The sequence below is a fragment of the Geotrypetes seraphini genome, chromosome 14 (genome assembly GCF_902459505.1).
Source record: "Geotrypetes seraphini chromosome 14, aGeoSer1.1, whole genome shotgun sequence".
Taxonomy (NCBI): domain Eukaryota; kingdom Metazoa; phylum Chordata; class Amphibia; order Gymnophiona; family Dermophiidae; genus Geotrypetes; species Geotrypetes seraphini.
In genome coordinates this window covers 15,605,263-15,626,645 of record NC_047097.1, presented here as the reverse complement: position 1 = coordinate 15,626,645, position 21,383 = coordinate 15,605,263, and the positions used below count along the sequence as shown (strand labels likewise).

The following is a 21,383-nucleotide window of genomic DNA, read 5'->3' as shown; positions in this document are numbered from 1 at the left end:
ATAGTAAAATCTGGTAACCCTAGCCACGGGGATCGTACGGTTGAGGGGGCTTGAACTGAGAAGCCGCTTCCTCTCCTTTCTCAACATGTCATTAGCAAACAAAACTCTGCCTGCTCTGATTTGACAACAACAGAAAAAGGCAGAGTAAAAGTTGCCTATTCCACTCATTTTTTTCCCCTGGTCAGCTACCTGCATGGAAGGTGCAAATGTCTTTTGTATGGACATATTTTTCAATGACTGTATTAGAAAATTAGCTGCTAAGTTAAAAATTTCCGAATTGCCCCTTTTGAGGCACAAACCGTGCCCAAGATCAGCCAGATGTGCATGCTGTATCTTTTCTTTCTATTACGAAAACGACTCCGCCACGAGTTCATACCTTGAATCCTTGTGGAGTGAATAAGGCACATGCAACTGATCCAGTCTGAGGCCTGAGACTTCAGGGTGTGAAGAACCTCCAAAGTCTTTGCATCGATAATAAGAACATCTTGATACTGTCCACAACAGAGAAGCCAGCCTTCTCCTGTCATTCGGAATGAGCTATGGTAATACTGCCAGAGTGGAATTAAACAAAAAGAAAAGAAAAGGGAGAGGAAAAAAATGTATATTTAAATATACACATTACGGTGCTTGCTGAGCAAATTATCGGTACCAATTAAACTTGATATATACAGTACAAATCTGAACCTTTTATATGCTTTTGTGAAACATGACATCTCCTCACTATGTCATTATCCCAGGACAAGCAGGCAGCATATTCTTAACGTATGGGTGACGTCACCGACGGAGCCCCGGTACGGACCTTTTTAACTAGAAAGTTCTAGTTGGCCGCACCGCGCATGCGCCGGTGCCTTCCCGCCCGACGGAGGAGTGCGTGGTCTCCAGTTTCTTCGTTTCCGCGGAGCGAAGAAGACGCATGTGCTTTCAACGGCCGTTGAAAACTCTATTTTGCCTTCCCGCTCGCGATTTTTTGATCCCTTTTTGTTCTATATTTTGTCTTTTGACTTTGCCTTTCTTTTCAAAAAAAAAAAAAAAAAAAACTCGTGTCTTTTCTTTGCTTTTTTGCAGCCGGCCCCGGCGGGGCCTGTTGTAATCATACAAGCCTCCGGGTTTGATTTCGCGGAGGCCGTGTTTCCCTTCATGCCCCCGCAACCGGGCTTCAAGAAGTGCCAGCGGTGTGCACGCCCGATCTCTCTGACTGACCCACACAATTGGTGCCTTCAGTGTTTGGGTCCAGAGCATCGGGCTGACACCTGCACCCGCTGTGCAACTCTCAAGAAACGCACACTTAAGAACCGGCAAATACAGCAAAATATTCTTTTCGGTACCGGTTCTACCATGGAGCAGGCCCCGACGTCGACGGCACCGCCTAAATCGGCACCGGCCACATCGACACCGCCTGATCCTCCTTCGGGGTCGATAGCGCCAGGTAAGCCGGCTAAGAAGCCTTCCACTTCCCTTGAGCGACCTCCTGTTACAGCGGTGACACCGGTTCTTCCGACGTCCCGCCGATCCCGTAAACGCTCCACTCCGATCACGGTGAGTGCCTCGTCATCGGCCTCCTCATCGCCGGAGCGTCGAGCAGCACCTATGGTACCGAAGAAATCTAAAGCGGTACCGGTGCCCCCTTTGGAGGACCGGATCTCGGCCATCCTCCAGGACAAACTTCAGGAGCAGCTGCAGAAGCAACTCCAACAGCTCCTTCCAACCATACTGGCACCGCTCCTTCCGGTACCAGTCCAGACCGAGCCTGGTACCGCCCCACCGGTATCCACCCCTTCGGTACCGCTGAACACATCCATGCCGGTCTTATCTGCTCAGCCTGTACTTCAGACTCGCTCGGCAGAGGACCCGACCCAGGCCCCAGATCGACGCCGGTCATCTCGGGACCGGGATGGGCACCATTCCTCCAGGGACAGGGATCGACGCCGGTCTTCATCCCCCGGCACCGTATCCATGCGATCTGGCAAGTCCCTTTCTAAAACACGCCATACTGAGCCGGCTGTCAGGGACCCAGACCTATGGGAACAATCCCCACTCGGTACCGAAGAGGATGCCTCTTCTACCGATGAGGAACCCTCTATGGCTGAAACCACTTCCAAGCCCGAGCAATCCTCCTTCACGAAATTCCTTCGGGAGATGTCTGCGGCTCTCTCCATCCCACTTGAGTCCGACTCCAAGAAGTCACAGGCATTTTTAGAAGCCTTGGACTTCGACCAACCTCCCAAGGAATTTCTTAAACTCCCCGTACATGATATCCTACGGGAAACATTTTATAAAAATTTGGAAACCCCACTGACTGTCCCAGGTGCCCCTAAAAAACTGGACAGTTTATACCGGGTCATCCCGATCCCGGGATTTGATAAAACCCAATTGCCCCATGAGAGCCTCCTTGTAGAGTCCACTCTAAAGAAATCTCAGGGATCTAGTGTGTATGCCTCTACCCCTCCTGGCAGAGAGGGAAAAACTATGGACAAATTTGGAAAGCGCCTGTACCAGAATGCCATGCTGGCTAACAGAGCCAACAATTACTCGTTTCATTTTTCATTTTATATGAAACACCTGGTCCAACAACTTTCTGCTTTGGAAAAGTATGTACCCGAGCGTAAAATCCCACTTTTCCAACAGCAGATTTCCAGCCTCCTTCAGCTCAGAAAATTTATGGTGCGCTCGATTTACGACTCCTTCGAGCTTACTTCACGAGCCTCTGCACTAGCTGTAGCCATGCGACGCCTAGCCTGGTTGAGGGTGTCTGACCTTGATGTGAACCACCAAGACCGTCTCGCCAACGCGCCCTGCCTTGGTGATGAACTTTTTGGGGAATCTCTGGATACCACAACACAAAAACTTTCGGCTCATGAGACCAGATGGGACACCCTCATTAAGCCGAAAAAGAAGACTCCACCGGCTCGACCATACAGGCCTCAGTCCTCTTATCAACGTCGATTCTCTGCCAGGCCGCTGAATCCTCCTCAGCAACAATCTCGCCGGCCTCGCCACCAACAACAACAACACACTCAGGCTCGTTCTCAGTCCCACCAGGCGACCAAGCCTCTCCCTTCGACTAAAAACCCTCAGCCCTTTTGACTCTTTTCTCCAGGGCATAGCCAGTCTCCAACCTTCCATGCCTCTTCCTCAGCCTATCGGAGGCCGCCTCACCATCTTCCTCCGCCGCTGGGAGGCCATCACGTCAGACCTGTGGGTTCTCAACATCATCCGTCACGGATACTCACTAAGGTTCCAAACTCTACCCATAGATCATCCTCCCGTAGAGTCTGCTTCTCACTCCTCCCAAATTCCTCTCCTCCTTCGGGAGGTCCAATCCCTTCTCCTCCTCAATGCCATCGAAGAAGTTCCGCAAGACCAGAGGGGTCAGGGTTTTTACTCCCGCTACTTCCTGGTACCCAAGAAAACGGGAGATCTTCGTCCTATCCTCGACCTCAGGAACCTCAACAAGTGTTTGGTCAAGGAGAAGTTCAGAATGCTCTCCCTTGCCACACTTTATCCTCTTCTCTCTCAACACGACTGGCTATGTTCCCTGGACCTCAAGGAGGCCTACACCCACATTCCAATCCATCAGGCTTCACGTCGCTACCTCCGATTCCAGGTTCAGAATCACCACTATCAATACAGGGTGCTGCCCTTTGGTCTCGCATCATCGCCCAGGGTGTTCACCAAGTGCCTGATTGTGGTAGCGGCCTTTCTCAGGTCCCACAACCTACAAGTGTTCCCCTACTTGGACGATTGGTTGGTGAAAGCAACAACCGCTCCACTTGTGCTGCAATCCACTCACCACACCATCTCTTTCCTCCATCTCCTGGGGTTCGAGATCAATTATCCCAAGTCGCATCTGCTTCCCACGCAGCGCCTTCAGTTCATCGGAGCTCTTCTCGATACCAACTCCATGAGAGCGTTCCTTCCTGCCGACCGGCACCGGACACTGCTTCACCTCTGTCGACAGGTACTCCTCCAACCATCCATCCCTGCTCGCAAGATGATGATTCTTCTGGGTCACATGGCCTCCACAGTCCATGTGGTTCCTCTGGCGCGACTCCATCTGAGAATACCACAATGGACCCTCGCCAACCAATGGTCACAGACCAGGGATCCTCTTTCTCATCCCATCTCTGTAACATCATCTCTTCAGCAATCTCTTCAATGGTGGTTGAACTCCTCAAATCTTTCCAGGGGCCTCCTTCTTCATCCGCCCCCTCATTCCATGATCATCACCACAGATGCCTCCCCCTATGCATGGGGAGCTCACATGGGGGATTTACGCACCCAGGGACTCTGGACCCCTCAGGAGCGTCAACATCACATCAATTTCCTGGAACTCAGAGCCATGTTTTATGCTCTCAAGGCCTTCCAGCACCTTCTCTATCCTCAAGTTCTTCTCCTATGCACGGACAACCAAGTCGCCATGTACTACATCAACAAGCAAGGAGGCACCGGATCTCGTCCCCTTTGTCAGGAGGCCCTCCGGATTTGGACCTGGGCCACAGCCCACAATCTGTATCTCAAAGCCGTCTATATCCAGGGCGAACAGAACTCCCTGGCCGACCGGCTCAGCCGCATCCTTCAACCTCACGAGTGGACCCTGGATCCTCCCACTCTCCACTCCATCTTTGCTCGATGGGGCACTCCACAGGTGGACCTCTTTGCAGCTCCTCACAACCATCAGCTGCCCCAGTTCTGCTCCAGACTCTTCTCTCCACATCGTCTGGCCCCGGATGCTTTCCTACTCGACTGGACGGATCGGTTCCTCTATGCCTTCCCTCCACTTCCTCTGATGCTGCGGACCCTGTTCAAGCTCCGCAAGGACAGGGCCACCATGATTCTCATCGCTCCTCGGTGGCCCAGACAACACTGGTTCTCCCTCCTGCTTCAACTCAGCTCCAGGGAGCCCATTCCTCTTCCTGTATTTCCTTCTCTGCTTACGCAGCAACATCAGTCTCTGCTACATCCCAATCTGTCTTCCCTCCACCTGACAGCTTGGTTTCTCTCGGGCTGACCTCTCCAGCAAACCTGTCTCAGCCGGTCCGTCGCATTTTGGATGCCTCCAGGAAACCCTCCACACTCCAATGTTACCATCAGAAGTGGACCCGGTTCTCCGCTTGGTGTCTCCTTCATCATCACAATCCCACCTCCCTGGCGGTGGAAACTGTACTGGACTATTTGCTCTCTCTCTCCGACGCTGGCCTCAAGTCGACCTCAATCAGAGTGCACCTCTGTGCCATCACTGCGTTTCATGAGCCTATTCTTGGAAAACCCCTCACGGCTCATCCTCTGGTTTCCCGGTTCATGAGAGGCCTCTTCAATATCAAACCACCTCTTCAGCCTCCCCCCGTCGTCTGGGACCTCAATGTGGTTTTGTCAGCCCTCATGAAACCTCCTTTTGAGCCTCTGGCTACTACCTCGCTCAAACTTCTCACATGGAAGGTGCTTTTCCTCATTGCCATCACCTCTGCCAGGAGGGTTAGTGAGCTACATGCACTGGTCGCCGATCCACCGTTCACTGTTTTTCACCATGACAAGGTGGTTCTGCGTACCCATCCTAAATTCCTTCCTAAGGTGGTTTCAGCCTTTCACCTCAACCAGTCCATCGTACTGCCTGTCTTCTTCCCTAAACCCCATTCTCATCCTGGGGAACAGGCTCTTCACACGCTGGATTGTAAGCGTGCCCTGGCGTACTACCTTGACCGTACCAGGGCTCACCGCTCCTCTCCTCAACTCTTTCTGACCTTCGATCCTAACCGTCTGGGTCACCCTGTATCTAAACGGACGCTGTCCAATTGGCTTGCTGCCTGTATTGCGTTCTGTTATGCTCGGGCTGGCCTGTCGCTGGAAGGAGCTGTCACGGCCCACAGGGTCCGAGCTATGGCTGCTTCTGTGGCTTTCCTCCGTTCTACGCCTATTGAGGAAATCTGCAAGGCGGCCACTTGGTCTTCAGTTCACACATTCACTACTCACTACTGCCTGGATGCCTTCTCCAGGCGGGATGGACACTTCGGCCAATCTGTGTTACAAAATTTATTTTCCTAATGGCCAACCATCCCCCCTCCCTCTCTGTTAGCTTGGAGGTCACCCATACGTTAAGAATATGCTGCCTGCTTGTCCTGGGATAAAGCACAGTTACTTACCGTAACAGGTGTTATCCAGGGACAGCAGGCAGATATTCTTACGACCCACCCACCTCCCCGGGTTGGCTTCTTAGCTGGCTTATCTTAACTGGAGACCACGCACTCCTCCGTCGGGCGGGAAGGCACCGGCGCATGCGCGGTGCGGCCAACTAGAACTTTCTAGTTAAAAAGGTCCGTACCGGGGCTCCGTCGGTGACGTCACCCATACGTTAAGAATATCTGCCTGCTGTCCCTGGATAACACCTGTTACGGTAAGTAACTGTGCTTACTGTATCTGCATATGTAGGGATACCAGATGTCCAAATTTACCTGGACCTCTTTTTACAGGACTGTCCAGGTGTCTGGATGGCTTTTCAATACCTGGCATTTTGTCCGGGTTTTGAAAAGCTTCAAGCTCGGGGCCACAGCAGGAGGGCATCTGCACATGCGCAGATGCACCGTGGTGATGTCACAAGCATGTGCGCTTGCGTGTGATGTCATTGCGTCACACCTGCGCTTGCTTGGAGGCCCTCCAAATGTGTCTCCGAGCTTGAGGAGGAAAAATTCAGGGGCAGGGCTGGGGCGGAATGGTGCATGACTTGGGCAGAACAGGGTGGGGCTGGGTGGCACGGGGGGGGGGGGTATGTGTCCGGATTTACAGGCCTAAAATCTGGTAACTCTATGCATATTTAACCGGATAGGGCCCAATTAGAGCTTGGGTACTCCTCTAACACTGCAGTGTGTAAAACCATGTAGATTATAAACTTGTGTATTGGTGATCAGTAGTATAGAGCAGTTCTTCTCAACTCAGTCCTCAGAGCACACCCAACTAGTCAAGATTTCAGGATATCCACAAAACATATACGAGTACCACGTCTCCCCTCTACTTACCAATCTTCACTGGCTCCCAGTACTTTCCAGAATTCATTTCAAATGCTCCTGCCTGGCTTTCAAGATCATTCACGGCATCCTTCCGCCCCTAATCCCTCTATCCTTCCTCGCCCCGACACCAACTACCACCAGATCAGCCCACAGACATAAACTATCCTTCCCCTCTCTACATGGCATCCTCCACGCAGGTAAACTGGGTAGATCCCTCCTCTCCAAAATCACGGGCCTCTGGAACGATCTCACTGTCCCGCTGCGGAACCTGGGCTCCCTCCAACTATTCCGAAAACAACTGAAAACCTGGCTTTTCTCTAGCATATAACATCTCTTCTCCTGATTACATCTCCTCTTTTTATGCTTTGTAAACTCTTTCTCTTCTCTCTTCCTATATTTTTTAAGCTTTGTAAACCGTGTCGAGCTCCACTTCCGTGGAGAAGATGTGGTATATAAACTTAAGGCTTAGTTTACATGAGTCAGATATACATGCACTGCGTCCTAGGTATGTAAATGTACGTTTCTCATGCATATTCACTAGGGATATCCTGAAAACCCTACTGGCTAGGTGTGCTGGGGACTGGGTTGGAGTAGAGATCTGCATGGGGATTATGGGAATCCCCCCAGGTCCATGGGACTCACGCGGGGGTCCACTAGGTCCATGGAACTTCCGCAGGGATCCCCCCTTAGGTCCACAGGACTCCCACAGGAATAGATGCTGGTTCTCCAGGGTTCCCACGGAAATGCCAGCCTACCTTTGTTCCAATGTTCCCTCTAAGCTTCTTGATCCCTCAGCTCACCAGCTCCTGATTGCCACTCACATGGGAGAGCTCTGTACATCCACCAATCAGGGAGACAGAGATGGAGTTTGATGGCCAAACATGAGCACTTCCATGTAGAAGGGATCCCAGATGGGTGGATGTGCAGAGCTCTCCCAGTAGTGAGCCTTGGCATGAGACCTCCCCTCAAGAATCTCGTTGGCACAAGCCTGCCATCACTCTCTGCGGCTGTGCAGAGGAGTGCGGGAGAGACTGGGCAGCATAACTGTTCAGCTCCGGAGCTAGACTCTACCCTGCATTAAACTACTTCAGCCCAGCAGGTACCAACATTAAATATGTAACTTAAAAAAAATGGTGGGGGAAAGAATAGCTTCACCAGGCATCTTCTTTCATCAAATTCTGCCTTAAATCTACTTCTTTGGGATAGCATGTTGTTGATATGCCAACCCCAATCAACTGGGGAGAGGGAGGGAGGTTTTATGCTTGTTCTGGCAGAGGTCTGACTTTGTTTTGAATTTTCTGTAAAACTCAATTATGATTAAAATCAAAACTGTCTGAAGTAATTGCCGTCGCAGGCTCATTGTAGTGGCGACGGCTCATTGTAGTGGCGAATTTTGACGTCGCTCACACTCTGCTGCTACTCTACAGTTTCTTGTGACTTTTTTATTATCCCCCTTTTTTTTACCATGGACCCCTGACGAAGGTTTGTCCGAAACACGGACCGTGTCGGGTCCCCTGATTGGTAAAAGGGTTTGCATATAATTATTTTGTCACAATAAATTTTTGCCTAAGTCTTGTACATATCTGCAGTTTTGTTTTGTTTGCTCTCGGTTGGTTTTTACTGCAGTTTAGTTTGGAACCCTTTCTCTTTGTTTTGTTGCGAAGTACAATGTCCACTATTTACTAAATTGTGCTCAGGTTTTCAGTTAACTTTCAGTTAACAGTGCCGCTTTTTTTAGGTGGCTGCCGATAATGGCGCTGTTTTCAGAACCCAGCCCTAACTATTTTTAAGCTATTAGCAGTAACTCCCTAATTCTATAAAATTGGTGCACTGTTTCCAACTAATGTGTAAATTTGCATGTGCAAATTATACGAGGGGTGCTGAAAAGTTCTCAGCATCCTAAATTCTGAGCATTATTTTATCACTGTGGCTGAAAAAAAAGTGCTATTTTATTTTGCAAAGTGCCAATTTGCAGAATCATAATGCTATGTTTTGACATTGGGGTTTTTGTTGTTTTTTTTAAATTAATTTTTCAAACTCATACACAAGATAACGTCTTGTTACAGAAAATTAGAGCATTAATATTAAGAAAACAAATAAATTTCCCCCCAAGTTCAAAGGAAATTTTCAAATTTTAAACATCAAGTTCAATTTACTAAAGGTATTCCTTTTAGAATTGAAAACATATAATTTATCAAATGGCAAGTTCAATTAATTGAGTTGGAAATTAAATCTTAAACATCATTTTAAGCTCTTATTTGACCTCAATAAATTTAGAGAAACATAAAAGGAAAAGATAAAAGTGCTCTAAATTACACATCATTATTAAAAGGAAAAGGCATAACATGGTTACAAAACCAGGCCATTTTCTTCTAATGCAGCCTATGTTATTTTCTTCATGTCCAGGAACCTGCGAAGTTGTTCCGGTACAAAGAATATATATTTAATACCAGTATATCGAACAATACATTTACACGGGTAACTTAACAAAAACGTGGCATCCATTTTCCTTACTTCTTCTCTCATACCCCAAAAAGTTTTCTCCATTCTTGAGCTGACTTGGCAACATCCGGGAAAACCCAGATCTTCTGACCAAAAAATAGGGTATGTGAATGACGAAAAAAGATTCTCATTAAGGAATTTAAGTCCTGCTCAAATACGAATGAGAGTAGCAAAGTCCCTCTATATTCAATAGCCTCTTGTAAATTCTCCAGTATGTCCGTTATATTATTGAAGTCAAATGCTTGTAATTGTGGTTTATCAGCCTGATCGCTCTCTACAGGTAAATCAGCTTTTTTTATTAGGAAGATAGTAAATCCTGTTTATTGGTGGAATAGTCTCTGTTGTGTATTGCAAATTCTCCATAAGAAATTTTTTAAACTAATGGAGTTAAAGCAGGACTCTTAGGTTTAACCTTCTATTATAATTTTCTAATTGTTCAATTTTCCTTTGAAAAAACTCCCTTTCTTTAATGAAGGAGCCTGAGAGTTTCTGCATTGAGGAAATTTTTGCGTCAATTTGAGTAAATTTAGCATTAGTTTCAATTAGTATATTTTGTACTGAAGCTGATAGTATATCTATTTTGGCTAATATAGTTGAAGTATCACCTGCAGACTTCGTAGTGGCCACCTCGAGCTTCTGTAGGACTCGCCAAACGTTTTCCAAAGTAACCTGGGAAATGTTGATCTCTTCCGCCGTCTGTGATGGAGATTCGTCGAAGGTGTCAGGCTCCTCCGGTCATCCGCGTTTGCCCTCACCATGTCCTATGACGCCGGATTTGGAGGAAATCGGGCTGCAGGAGGGGATAATGATATCTCCAATTCCAAAACCACAGCGGCTCCCTCCACCGGAGTTAACGCTGGGAAACTTCCTCCTTCCAAACTGGCCGGTGAGCTCGTAAGAAATCTATCAAACGTAGCTTGCCAGGGTGAGGAAGGGTCCTCCAGAAGAAAGCCCTTACGTTTAGTGTGGGGCATCGCAGAACCAAAAGTCCTCGATATGAAGCAATATTGTCAAGTAAATAGCAAGGTACAGCGGAGAGGATCTTTCTCACTGCTACCACGCTGACGCCATTTTGTTCTCTGTCCAACTAGGTGGGTTTTCTCCCTAGCAATCTGAAATCTTCTTGGGTTGAACCTCTTTTACCGAACCACATACCAGTTTATGGAACTGGGCTTATCAGTGATGTCACAATGGCTTGGTTTCCCTATACTTGTGCCCATTTACTAGATGTATCTGCCTCACTGAAATGAAAAGTGTCAAGAGAAGTGTGAAAAAACTCATGTTTCATGGCTCCACATCATTCTCTTCTTGATTGGGCTGAAAACGTTTCAGCGGCCCCTCGTACTGTTGCACTATCCCCCATGGTAGGAATGTGGGTGAAGGACTTCCCAGGTGTCTTAGAGGACACGTTGGTTGATGCTAATGCTCCTTTGTAAGTAAGGCTGTTTGTAGAAAAGAGGAGGAAAAAGTGGAAATGACTTTGCTTTGTTTTCAAAATTTATTTTTCCCAACCATCATGAAAACAGATCTCCTCCTGTGGCCTGTAAAGTTGGTCAGGAGAATTAAAGCTGCTGAGGTCAGAGCTGACTAGAAGCCAAGAGCTATTTCATGCATTTCTCTAAATAATAAAAAGGTATATTTCTTAATTGGCATGTAGAACATAGAATTATAGTGAACAAATAAATGAAAAGAAGGTATACTACTTACACAGATGGATGTGTGCCTATATGGAAGCATCGCATTTTCAATGCACTGTCCATTGGTGACATTCCAGACACAGATCTCCCTGCCAAAGACAACCTTATATTATTCCTTATCATTTTTAGTCAATTGGTTGGAAAATAATTTGTGACATCAAGTTGCTGTGCTTCTGTTTTATTTTTTCAGTAGAGCTCTATTGTAAGTGCATTTTGACCATTTATGTAGCATTTTTTTTTTTTTTTTAACAGATAACCGGGCAAGAAAATGTTGCGGTCATTACCAGGGAATGACATGGGGTATCTGTTTCTCTTTGTTTTGGTAATTACATCCTTCTGCCAAGCAACAAGCCTTACTTTTTTAAGGTCAGGCTTAAGCCTACAACAAATTGTAGGTATATCGCCATTATAGCTTGTCAGTGTGTCACCATAACTGTCATTCCTTGGAACTACATCCTCCTAAAATGGTTCATTTCACGGAATTCAGACTGCACATGCTGAAACCTATAATGCAGTTTCGCTATACCAGCTTCTAAACCTTGAGATATGCTGGTACAGCATTTTGTGTTAAGAATAAACAGTGCCACCATGAGGCAATTTGGTTCTCTTTCATTAAAGCAGACAAATTAGCACTTTCACTCCGTGTTTTAAACAGACCCAAACTATTTGAAAAATGCAAGCACTAATTTCAGTGCAACTTAAAAAGTGCTTTCTATCCACAGTAAAAAATTAAGAGGTTGATATTCCGAGCGATTTAACCAGCCAGAAATGGCTCCTGGCCAGTTAAATTTCCTGGTTGAGGCTAACATAGCAACATAGCAAGTGACAGCAGATAAAGACCTGAACGGTCCATCTTGTCTGCCCATTAGTAATTCTCATTAAAAATACATGATTAAATTAACTTGTCTCTTCTTTGATATTTCTGGGCCATAGACTAAAGTCCACCTGTTATTGTCCTAGGTTCCAACTGCTGAAATTATAGGCCGCAGTAGTGATTCTCCCACTGCAAATGCACTGAAACACGATCGGTACATGATCGATTTGCTTAGTGAATCCAGCCCTTTATTATAAAGCCACTCATAATCATAGTCCTACTGTCAACAATTGGAAATGCAGGAGAAATTACATTGTGACTTTATGAAACACTGACAAATTATTGACACATTTTGTGGTTCATAATCAAATGCGCGCAAGACAACAGCGCACGGACAAACATGCGCGGACAAGTGAGCGCAAGGCAACTGAGCACCAAGACAACCGAGCGCAAGACATTTCAGCGCAAGACGATTCAGCGCAGATCATTTTCAGTAACAAGCACGAGCGGGACGCGCTGTTGTCTTGTGCGCATTTGACCTGTCACCCATTTTGTTGGCCTTCCCTCTCCTGTTTTAGGTCTTTTGACTTAAAGACTAAATGATCTGCCTGTTAATTGGACACTGAGGGGTGAAGTACTCAAGGTGCATAAAAGATGTGGGGGGGGGGGGTTCTGCACCTTGATTTACCATGGGAGATACTAACCTGCAGTATCTCAGTACCACAAGTTGCTGACTCTTGATAAATGAATAACATTGCTTGCAAACCACCTTGTAAGCAATGTTATGCCTTCAATCCTTATGTGGAAACATGACCCCTAGCAACAGAACCATGAGACTACCACTAGGTGTCACTGGCACCAGCAAGGGTAGGAATGATTGCAGATTGCTCTTGCCTGGCCCACTAGACACCAGGAATTTTACAAAGATAGGCCTGGGGAGGCCTGGGAAGGGTGAGGCAGGGTTATCATATGGCTCCAGAGAAAGGAGGATGGATTGAGACATCCAGGTTTTACTTCCATCACTTTCAATGGAAGTGAAACCCAGATGTCTCAGTCTGTTCTCCATACTTCCAATGCTTTTAATGGAAGTAAAACCTGGATATCTCAATTTGTCCTTCTTTTTTTGAAGACATCTGGTAACCCACATGTGCCTTGCCTCATTCCTCACTCCAGGTTTTACTTCCATTGAAAGCAATGGAAGTGAAATCCAGATGTCTCAATCTGTCCTCTTTTTTCTGGAGCCATATGGTAACCCTACCTAGGGTGGGGGTATTACCAACAGTGGGCTCTTCATATTGGAGGGGTCTGGTTGGGGGTGCACTATAGAAGTGGCCTTGATTTGGGCAGCGTGGCTACTGCCAGTGTGTCCTTATGAATTCTCATTAGCAGGCCACTGTATTTTCCACAAACTCGAGTAGAGACAGGTCAGAGTTCACCAAAGTTTTATTGTTCTTATTATTATTATTGGCAGAATGCACCAATAGTCCATTAACATTGCATACCATGATTTCATCACACTTTACCCTAGGTTTCCTCAGTTCAAGCAAAAACATACTTCATTTGAATTCAAAAAAGGAAAACCACTCCATTAATTAGACTAAACCACAATTCCCACAATGCCCTTCATTCACCTACCTGGTTTAGGCAGCTGTGCATTTCATTAGCAAATTCAATAGTTCATTCTGTTATGCACACTTTTTTCAATATCATACATCACAGTTCAAAAGGAAAACGTCTCTCCAAACAAGGTGAGGCTTTCAGTAGCCTAACACTCTATGCCCCAGTCAGCATGGCTGAGCAGACCTCCCCCCACCCCCACACACACACACAAGAAAAACACAGTTTAAACTTCGTTCTTGCTTTGCAGTTGCAGCATGCATTGCTCAGACCCACTCTATGAGTTCTGGCCCCATTTCAGCCTTCCACTCACTGGGCTCTTGCTGCATCGGCTCCCCTTGGAAGTTGAGGTCAGCTACCAGCAGAGTTTCCTCTGGTAGCTCTTCCATTTCTACCTCAGGAGGGACATTGGATAGCCTGGGTGAAAGAGCCTAATTAAGATGGTGGCCTGAAGCTGTTGGGAAGAATGCTGAACACTATCGAACCTTATACCTTTCATCATCTTTATGGTGAAGCGAAAATCCAAGACCCAGGTCTATCCCATGGAACCCGGGACTTAGCAATTGCCTGGGGCCGATGAAAGCATTCGTCCAACTCGGGTCCCAAGAAGAATCGGACGGAAAGTCCTCGGCGTGAGGTGGGGGCTTATCGGAGAGCCCGGACACTTCATTCAAGGTGACTACTTAACGCGCCGGCGCAGCCACTCCCCCGACCAGTGTTACAGGACACAGGGAGTGATAGGAGCTATGCAGCTCCTGAGAGTTGCGAAGAGGAGGAGGATGAAGATCTGGTGGTCCGGAGGGTTTCTGCTGCCTTCTTATCACAACTACCGCTGCGTGGAACCCTGGAATTGGTTGGGGAACGCCAAGAGATATCACTATTGAACATACAAGCAGGTACTGTGGGATTGAAAGATTTAAAACTTAGCTATTCACTATCTCCCCTGGAGAAACCTCCAGTGGTCGACTTGAACTCTATCTCGGATGCAATTTCATCTTTACAAATTTCCCTGGGAACTCAGATACAATCTTTATCAACACACTGTGCTGGGATAATGTCTGAGACTATAATTATACAATAAAAAGTGAGCAAATTGGAGAAAAAATCAGAGGAGTAAGAAAAAAACCTGGAAATTTTAGGAGCACAAAACCAGCTCCATATTAAAGATAATGGGAATATTAATTTTAAAAAGGAACAATTGGAAAACTTGTCACGGAGACAAAATTTGAGATTGATTAATTTTCCTAAATTAATTACTACCTCAGCATTGGATATGTTTAAGAGTTATCTCTCGGAGGTTCTGAAAATCCCACAAAATTCTTTTCCTCAAAAATATACTATATTTCCTTGGGAAAGAAGAAACCTCAGGAGGACCATCAAGAATTTCCCATTGATGGTTTAGATTTGACAAATATAATAGAGAAGTCAGAATCAGAACAGATAACTTTTGCTACACTTTTTGTTCAATTGGCCTTAGATTCAGTCAGAGAGTGGCTTTTAAAGTTGTTTTTCAAATATAAAGAAGTTCTTTTTCTAAATCAAAAAATAAGAATGTATCCAGATGTTTCCAGAGTAACACAAAAAAAAGAAGAAACAATTTATACTCTTGAGACCCCAGGTGTTAAAAATGGGTGCTACTTTTGTATTAAGATTCCCATGTAAGTGTAGGGTGAACTTCAAGGGAGTTAGATATATATTTTTTGATTCCGCAGTTATCAAGATTTAGTTTGGAAAAGGAGGTGACTATTGCTAGTACCCCTATCAATAGCCAGGAATAAAGCTCATTGTTAATAGCTTGGGTCCACTTCAGGCTGCCTGACTGTTTCCTGTTTCCTTTAAAAGTAGATGGAGTTAACAATCTTCAATTTTATTGATACTCCTCCCCCAATGATTGTGGACTAACTAACAGTTGTTTAATTTCCTTATATTATTTCTTATATATATTGGATATGTGTTGAGAACTGTTTAATTTCCTTATTATTGTTATTATCATAAAAAAATTGAAAATCAATAAAGATTAAATTACAAAAAAAAGGAGGGGTATTGGAGAGCGGTATGCTGGTGAACTCCTCCCCACCTAAATCCTCTGAGTTGATTTTAAGTTCCCTGCTACTAAGGGTATGTCCTGATTCACCCAACCTCCTTTGGCCACCAGATGTCAGGTGTTTCAGAAATTCCCCTGTTTCTCAGTGCTTGTAAAGGGCAACTTTCCCTTCCCCCCCCCCCCCCTGAATTCTCCCGAGTCAGGGAAAATTTTATTCGGGAGCTTTGACTCTGCATATTTTCTCTTTTCTATCCAATCCCCCAACCTTGTTCCTAGAGAGTAGGATTAGAAACATAGAAGCATGATGGCAGATGAAGGAAATGGCCCATCTAGTCTGCCCATCCCCAGTAACCGTTATCTCTTTCTCTGTTCGAGAGATCCCACATGCCAATCCCAGACCCAGTGGCATACCTAGCGTATGTGACACCCAGGGCCCATCATTTTTTGACCCCCCTCCCCCCACCCGGTGACAGGTCAAAAGCGCGCGACAACAAAGGCACGACGACAACCTAGCGCAGACAACTGAGCATAAGGCGGAAGCGCGCCGAAGAAAAACAGTATTTTAAAGGGCTCTGACAGGGGAGGGAACCCTCCACTTTACTTAACAGAGATCGCGCCGGCGTTGTGGGGGGTTTGGGGGGTTGTAACCCCCCACATTATACTGAAAACGTCACTTTTTCCATAAAAAAGAGGGAAAAAGTTAAGTTTTCAGTAAATGAGGGGGGTTACAACCCCCCAAGCCCCCCACAACGCCGGCGTGATCTCTATTAAGTAAAGTGTGTGGGGGGGGGGTTCCCCATCAACACCCCCCATCGGAGCCCCTTAAAATACTGTTTTTCTTCAGCGCGCTTCCGCCTTGCGCTCAATTGTCTGCGCTGGGTTTTCGGCGCGCGTTTTTGACTATGAACCCCCCCATCTATATGAAAAATATGATTTTTAGTAACAATCAAGTTTATTAGGACATGAGCATCTTAAATACTGCAGTGAGCAATAGAACACCAACACATACATTGCAAAACTAAACAAGCCAGATCCCGCACAGTCAATTCATCCTGCAGTCAATGCCAACTGAAAATTATATTCTTTTCATACACACAGAACAGAGATACACCCTTGCCCAATATGGAATAATCACAAACTAAAAATAGAAATATGTAGACTAAAGTTAAACTGAACCGCCAAGAAACCAGACCCTAGATACAATGCAACACCACAAAAACAGTAACACAGTGCAAAATATAAAGACAGTAGATGTAAATTTGAAAAAACTGATACATAACAATCACCACTTTACAAATTAACAAATAAAAATAAAACAAATAATGAGAAATAAAAAAATACCATTTTATTGGACTAATCCCTGTAAGCTCGGTCCCCATCCCTGCAAACCACCTGATTCCATCGACACAAGCCTTGAATTGTTTTATATTGAACTTATTATATTAAAGTATAAAAAGAAACAATATTCTGTACAATTGCCAATTTATAAATCAGCGTCTTCTCCCCACTCTCTCTTCCCCATTTCCCTTCAGCGTCCTCAGCCCTCTCTCTCTCCACTTTCCTTCAGCGCATGCACATAAAAACAAGCAAGTAATTTTATATCATTTTCATTCTATTCAATCATAAAAATTAAAGTCTAAATAATGCCAGTCACATAACAAAACATGATTTTACAAAAATAATTCCCTGCACAGTCAAGCCTGCAAAGATTACTAGATGTCTTTCAGCAGCTCCCCCCCCCCCCCCCCTTACCTTTGTGGCCAAGTCAAAATGATCTACCAACAGTAAAATTGTAATAACACAAAGCACACTGTACACAGAGAAAATGTTAATTATCATTTATATTCCGCGGGTTTTCAAAGAGGTCAAGGCAGATGACTTTATGCAATGTCACCTCAGTAACAACTATACAAAAATAGACAAATATACCCCCCGCCCCCACCCTGGTATGCCACTGCCTATACCTCACTCCCTCCCTAGGACCAAAAATTCTCCTTTCTTCCATTCCCCGTGTAAACAACCATCTCTTTCCCTCCCTTCCATTCTCCCAAGTCCATGCCTTCTGTGTCCAAAAACGCACTCCCTCCCCCACCTCTTTCCCTACCTTCCTCCATCCTCTCTCCCAAGTTCATGCTTTGTGTCCAAAAATGCACTCCCTCCCCCCTTTTGTGTTCCGCGTTTGCCTCCTAGCTCTCATCTTAGCAACTTTCTCAGCCAAATACAACTCTAGCCGTGAGGCTCGTCTTCTGTTCCTACCTGCCCTGCCGTGCACACATAGCCAACCGGAAGTCTTCCCCGATGTCAGCGCTGACGTTGGAGGGAGGGCTTAAGCAAAGCCCTCCCTCCCTCCCTCCGACATCAGCGCTGACATCGGGAAGACTTCCGGTCAGCTATGTGTGCACGGCAGGGCAGGTAGGAGCAGAAGACGAGCCTCGCGGCTCGAGTTATATTTAACCCCGCAGGTCCCCCGTTAGCCCCGTTCAGCTCTCTCCTGTGCACCCCCTTGGGGCGTGCACCCGGGGCGGACCGCCCCCACCCCCACCCCCCTAGGTACGCCACTGCCCAGACCCTCTTGAATTCAGACACAGTCTCTGCCTCCCCACCTCTTCTATCAGACATATGGATTTCCCCGGAGATCTCCTTATTTTGAGGACATATCCGGGGGTCCAGATGGCTTTTCAAAACCCGGCACTTTCGAGTTTTGAAAAGCTTGGAACAAATCACTGTCAGGCAGGAGGGCATCCTTGCATGCGCAGATGCCCTCCTGCCCAACAAGAGCAGGCAGTGGGGGTGGGGCTAGCGTGGGATTGGGGGCGGGTCTAGGAAGCAACGGGGAAGGGATGGGTGGAACTGGGTGGGCCTGGGGAGTGGGTCTAGGGGGATCCAGATTTTCCAAACAGAAAATCTGGTAACCCTACTAGAGGGGATCAGGTTACTAGCAGGCTTCCTAAGACAAGGAATATAAGCTGTTCTATCTCATAACATAGGAGCTGGGAATGTTTCATCAGCGTGGGCAGTGTGTCTGCCACAGCAGGAGTGCTAAAAAGGGTTTGGGCTTGGGAGGGTGTTATCATTTTCTTACTTTCCCATGCACAGTAAGTTAAAGCCCATGATGCACAGTTGTAGAAGGTTTGGTTGAGTCATGTCTTGATTACTGTAACACCCTTTATTTTGGAATCTCGCAGACGCGCATTAAAGTCCTACAGTTAGAACAGAACACTGCTGGAAGATTGGTAACAGGGATTTTCAGACATCATCCTTTGACTCCACATCTTTACCTATTACATTGGTTCTCCATACAGTTCTGTGTGAAATTTACGATTCAATTGTTATTTAGAAAGCCTTACAACATGAGTCACCTCCTTATACTGTATGAACAGTGCACTGAAGATCTGTCATCTGACTCACTTTATAAAATTGCAGAGTTCATAGCAAGTGCCCCTCTCTTGATTAGCAAGAATCCATTTCACAAAACCCAGGGATTCCTCATCATCTATTTCAGGGCCATTGGAGTGGAACAAAATGCCTTTCGCTGTGAGGCTGATTTCAGTTACGATCACATTTAAAAAGCAACTAAAGACATATCTCGATACCCTTGAGAGGGAGCATTTTAACCACCAGTAGGCTCATATAAAGTGAGGCATAAATTAATGGCTAATTAACAGATATGAATATCACTTGGCTGCCTAATTTTTTGAACTAATATTTTATGTATTTCTGTTTTATTGTATATATTTATTAAGTTTACAGTGTTGTTGATTTGATATTATATTTGATAAACTATCAAAAAAATGGCTCACACTGTGAAAACTTGCTAAATAAATACATAAGCCACCATCAGAAAACTGACCAGCGGGTTTCTCAAGAGTGCCAAATTTAACCCCCCCCTCCCCTTTACAAAACCACTTCTAACATCCCTTTCCTCAGAACAATCTCCATTGACCACTACCTTCTGTTGTCTTGCACTCAACCAGTTACTGACCCAGCCCATCACTTTGGGGCCCATCCCGAGGGCACTCAGTTTATTTATTAGACATCTGTGAGAAACACTGTCAAAGGTTTTGCTAAAAATCTAAATACGCATATATCATATCTAGCGTACTCTCTCTATCCAATTCTCTGGTCACCCAGTCAAAGAAATTGATCAGATCTGTCTGACAAGACCTAATTCCAATGAATCCATGTTGCCTTTGGTCCTGTAATCCACCAGATTCTAGAAACTTCATCATTCTCCGTTTTAAAAGTGTTTCCATTAATTTGCTTACCACTGAAGTCCTAAGTAGCTACGGACTGATCTTTATAAAATTATCCTCATACTTTTGAATATTGAAAAGCATGCATATAATTTTACCATGGAAAAGACCCACACTAAAAGAGGTTCATAAGAACATAAGAACATAAGCATTGCCTCTGCCGGGTCAGACCAGGGGTCCATCGTGCCCGGCAGTCTGCTCCCGCCGCGGCCCTCCAGGTCCATGACCTGAAAGTGTTCTCTACCTAACCTAAAATGTCCCTACCCTATTTGCTCAGTGTCCTGTAAGGTAAACCTCTATCTGTACCCTGTTATTCCCTTCGCTTCCAGGAAGTCATCCAGTCCCTTTTTGAACCCTAGAATTGTACTCTGGCTTATCACCTCTCCGGGAAGCGCGTTCCAGGTGTCTACCACCCGCTGAGTGAAGAAGAACTTCCTTGCATTCGTTATGAATCTGTCTCCTTTCAGTTTTTCTGAGTGACCTCTTGTTTTAGTTGTCCCTGCTAGTCTAAAGAATCTGCCCCTCTCCACCTTCTCTATGCCTTTCATGATTTTATAAGTCTGTATCATGTCCCCTCTAAGTTTCCACTTTTCCAGGGTAAAGAGCCCCAGCCTGTCTAACTGTTCGGCATATGAGAGGTTCTCCATACTCTTTATCATCCTCGTTGCTCTCCTCTGGACCCTCTCGAGTATTGCCATGTCCTTCTTGAGGTATGGCGACCAGTATTGGACGCAGTATTCCAGATGTGGGCGCACCATTGCTCGATACAGTGGTTCAGATTTAGGTGGGTACTATTCTCATATAAGAAAAAACAGCAAAGGTACCTAGTGGTGCTCAATTTCTTTAATGCATCAATTAAAACTCGACACATATGTGTTTCGGCCACTATGGCCTGCCTCAGGAATCTGGATCTTCTACTTATAAAAGAGATAAATAGCACCTAGATTTTTAGCCTTATTATTGTTGTACTTAAAATAAAAAAAATAATTAAAAAAATATTTCTGCTTGTCGTAGAAGAGTATCAGCCGTTGAGACTACTAAACCAAGAACACTTTTTGGGTTAGCAATCTCAATGGCTGATACTCTGCTGCGACAAGCAGAAATATTTTATTATTTTTTTGAATTTGTTGTATTATTTTTTAATTTTGTTGTGTCATACTATTCTCAGATGCAATTTTAAAGAGACCATTTCTTCTTTGCAAATTACTAAGTTGTGGGTGAAATTTGCCATTCAAATGGCATTTTTCCCTGTCACTAGGTAAGCAGAATTGGAGTACGTGTATGCATTTGATTAGTTTGAACAAACAGACACAATAAACCAATCTAAAGGACTTATTAAGTGGACAAGAGGTTTTATTATTATCAACAGAAGTTGATCTATGAATGCTGGATAAGAGGGGCACTGCCATTTGCTAACCATTACAAAAACAAAATACTAAACAACCCCCCCCCCCCCAG

The 21,383-nt window shown here is 45.5% G+C and overlaps 1 protein-coding gene across 1 annotated transcript in view; it reads right to left on the bottom strand.

Moving 5' to 3' along the window:
- Nucleotides 1–21,383, bottom strand: part of WDR72 (WD repeat domain 72) — a 343,080-nt gene that overhangs the window by 168,058 nt on the left and 153,639 nt on the right. The window contains exons 6-7 of the mRNA XM_033920737.1: nt 11,208–11,286; nt 377–548 (exon numbers count right to left, since the gene is read on the bottom strand). Of these exons, the coding sequence (XP_033776628.1) occupies nt 377–548; nt 11,208–11,286 (251 nt within the window). The remainder of the gene's footprint in view (nt 1–376; nt 549–11,207; nt 11,287–21,383) is intronic.